Here is a 2,817-nt window from a genome sequence, read left to right as displayed (position 1 = left end):
TTGTTGTTTAAAGTGGCTACAAGCAAACAGAAAGGGACCTAGCGACAAAGCCCACCTAAAATGAGGCAATGGAATTGTCATTAGAAGTAATCAATAACAATCATTAATGCCCTAAAAGAAGTTTTATGAGAGGTCATATCCCACTCACCTTTGAAGTTCATGTCTTGGTTATGGCCCAAACTCTCTGTTCCATCCCCCCCAAAGTTGGGGTGAGGTTCAGTTCTATCTAGATATATTTAAAAATTTTAATCTCACAAGCCCAGGGTGGAATCTAATGAAGCAGAAGTGTACAGTACTGTTTTGTACAGAGAAAAAAGGGGCAGCAGAACAGTGCTACATATATCGTCTCTAGGTCTCTTAGTGTTCCACAATTTTTATCTTATTGCTAATTGTGAGTTTTGGAAGTTTCCTCAATTTTGGCAAGCATTTAACACAGGTAACAAGCAGTATTTATTCATTTTATCATTTGGAAAATGGTAAAATAGCATACCATATCTAAAATATTAATAGCTTTATATTCTGGATTCAAATAAGCAAATCGTCACTGAAATTGCTGAAAAGTATTAAACATACTTTTTTCCTTATCATGACAGATCTGAAGAATAGCCTATGTTATATGCAGTATGAAATATACAATAGGCCACACCTAAAATATTTTCAAATAAATAATATTAGTGAAAAAAAAATCTATATTTATATCTGAATTAATGGAGGATAAAAAGGGAATGCCAAAGTAAACCAAAGTAAAATATTGATCAGCTGGTATAACACCAACTTAATATTAATTTAATATCCAAATGGAATCATACTTACCATTTTCATTATTTAATTAGTTTGTCAATCCTCTACTAATTAATGCAACATTAGTAATATCTTTGATGTCTTTAATGGGGTCTAGTCAATTTCCAAAAGGATACAAAGGAAATTGCCCATGTTTTAGTTTTACCTAATCTTAAATTTTTTTCATGTGTGAAATTTTAACAATGAGACTTGGCAAGAGCACCTGTTTCCTAAATTAGTTTAATACCAAATTAATTCTGACTAGATTAGCAGCAGTTGTTTAATATCTGCTATAAGAAATACATTAACATAGAAAAGTTTTAAACATGCTGTCATACTGCTTTAATTTGCTAACTCAATGTCATACCACTTCTACTATTTTTTAAGTTAATATTCCTACTTTTAAAAATAAAAAGATAAAATATTAAGAATGAGTACTTGGGTAAATATTTTCAAAGATTTCTGGCTGAGATGTAGAAAACAGTTCCACTATAAATGGTAGCTCTGAAGTCCCGTCAATGATGTGGATCCAGCGATAAGACCAATAATCTTCACGGCTTTCTATATGGATAGAATATTAAAATAAATGACGGTAACTGATTATATACATGTGAACATATAACTATATGCTGAAATAGTTGTGATTTTCAACGTTAAAAGCTTACCTTTCTTTTTTGACCGCTGGACTCTTCCTACAAAAACTAGCAAGCCAATAACATCACAGATACGATTTTCTGGCATATCATCCAGTTCTGATCTAAAAAATCAAAAATTATTAAATAGTTTATCTTTAAATAGTGAAAAAGCATTCTATAGTTATGATTTTTTGAAAATGTATACCTAGGTAGTTCCTGCAGTATAATTTTGGCTGTTTCTTTCCTTTTTTTTTTTTTTTTGAGATAGGGTCTCACTCTGTCACCCAGGCTAGAATGTAATGGCCCAATCATAGCTCACGTAACCTTGAACTCCTGGGCTCAAGTGATACTCCCAACTTAGCCTCTTGAGTAACTGGGACTATAGGTATATGCCACCATGCCTGACTAAGCTTTTTTTTTTTTTTTTTTAAAGAGATGGGATCTCAGTATGTGGCTTAGGTTGGCCTCAAACTTTTGGCCTCAAGTGATCCTCCTGCCTTGGTCTCCCGGGCTGATTTTGGGTAGATTTTGAGCACATTTAAAACACATTGTTCTTCAGTAATTAACATTAAAATTAAAATTTAAGACATTTTACAAGCAGCTATTTTACCTTGTGATAAATCGGTGATTTAATTTTGGCAATCTCCATTCTGGTTTCACCTGCCTTTCTGGTACGATCATTATATTTGTTGGAGGATCTCGAACATTCAGGCATATTTCTAAAAATCAAACATATTACTTTAATATGATATTTAATACATACTAAAGAACATACATGTACATCTATTACACAGAAAACTAATAAAACTAAACATTTTGGAATCCACCACTTAGCCCAAGAACTAGACCATTATTAATGGTCTTCCTTTTCTTGCTATTTTCTTATTTCCCCACCAAAGATTAAGCATTTTATGTTTTATCATTTTCTTAACTTTAAAAAAGGATTTATTACTTACATGCTTTTGCCCAAACAAAATAATGTTTGTCTTTGCTTTTTAACTTTATATGAATGGAATTATACAATATTTGGATATAAATGGAATTATATAATATTTGGTATTTTATGGCTACTTTTTTCTCTCAACATTACTAAAATTTATCCATGTAGCTCCATGTAGCAGGGTTTTTTTTCATTTTTACGGCTAACGTTCCAGTATGTCAAAATACCCAATTTAATAACTATATCTAATTTACCTATTATTGTGTTGAAGAACATCTGTATTATTTCAAAGTTTTACTGTTACACAAAGGATTGTTACAACACATTTTTGTATGTCTCCCTATGCACACAGGCAAGTGCTTTTCTTTCTTTTCTTTTTTGAGACAGAGCCTCAAGCTGTCACCCTGGGTAGAGTGCTGTGGCATCACAGCTCACAGCAACCTCCAACTCCTGGTCTCAAGC

General features: G+C 32.2%; 1 protein-coding gene across 1 annotated transcript; it reads right to left on the bottom strand.

Moving 5' to 3' along the window:
- Positions 1 to 1,204: 1,204 nt before the first annotated feature.
- LOC111722913 (RPA-related protein RADX-like) lies at positions 1,205 to 2,138 on the bottom strand. The gene is made up of 3 exons (XM_023509178.1): positions 2,026 to 2,138; positions 1,446 to 1,537; positions 1,205 to 1,341 (listed from the first exon to the last, which is right to left on the bottom strand). The coding sequence occupies exons 1-3, from the start codon at positions 2,094 to 2,096 to the stop codon at positions 1,205 to 1,207; spliced, it is 300 nt and encodes a 99-aa protein (XP_023364946.1). The 5' UTR covers positions 2,097 to 2,138.
- Between the last annotated feature and the right edge of the window lie 679 nt (positions 2,139 to 2,817).

Source organism: Otolemur garnettii, unplaced genomic scaffold (assembly GCF_000181295.1).
Source record: "Otolemur garnettii isolate 467f Iridium unplaced genomic scaffold, OtoGar3 scaffold02246, whole genome shotgun sequence".
Lineage (NCBI taxonomy): Eukaryota > Metazoa > Chordata > Mammalia > Primates > Galagidae > Otolemur > Otolemur garnettii.
This window is presented reverse-complemented; position numbering and strand designations above follow the sequence as displayed.

Bases quoted from the DNA above. Each gene is read 5' to 3' on its own strand.
- LOC111722913 (XM_023509178.1), bottom strand. From the start codon at position 2,096: ATGATCGTACCAGAAAGGCAGGTGAAACCAGAATGGAGATTGCCAAAA. The intron at 1,538-2,025 runs GTAAAATAGCTG...TTGATTTTTTAG, and splicing joins AATCACCGATTTATCACAAG to ATCAGAACTGGATGATATGC. The intron at 1,342-1,445 runs GTAAGCTTTTAA...CTATCCATATAG, and splicing joins CCAGCGGTCAAAAAAGAAAG to AAAGCCGTGAAGATTATTGG.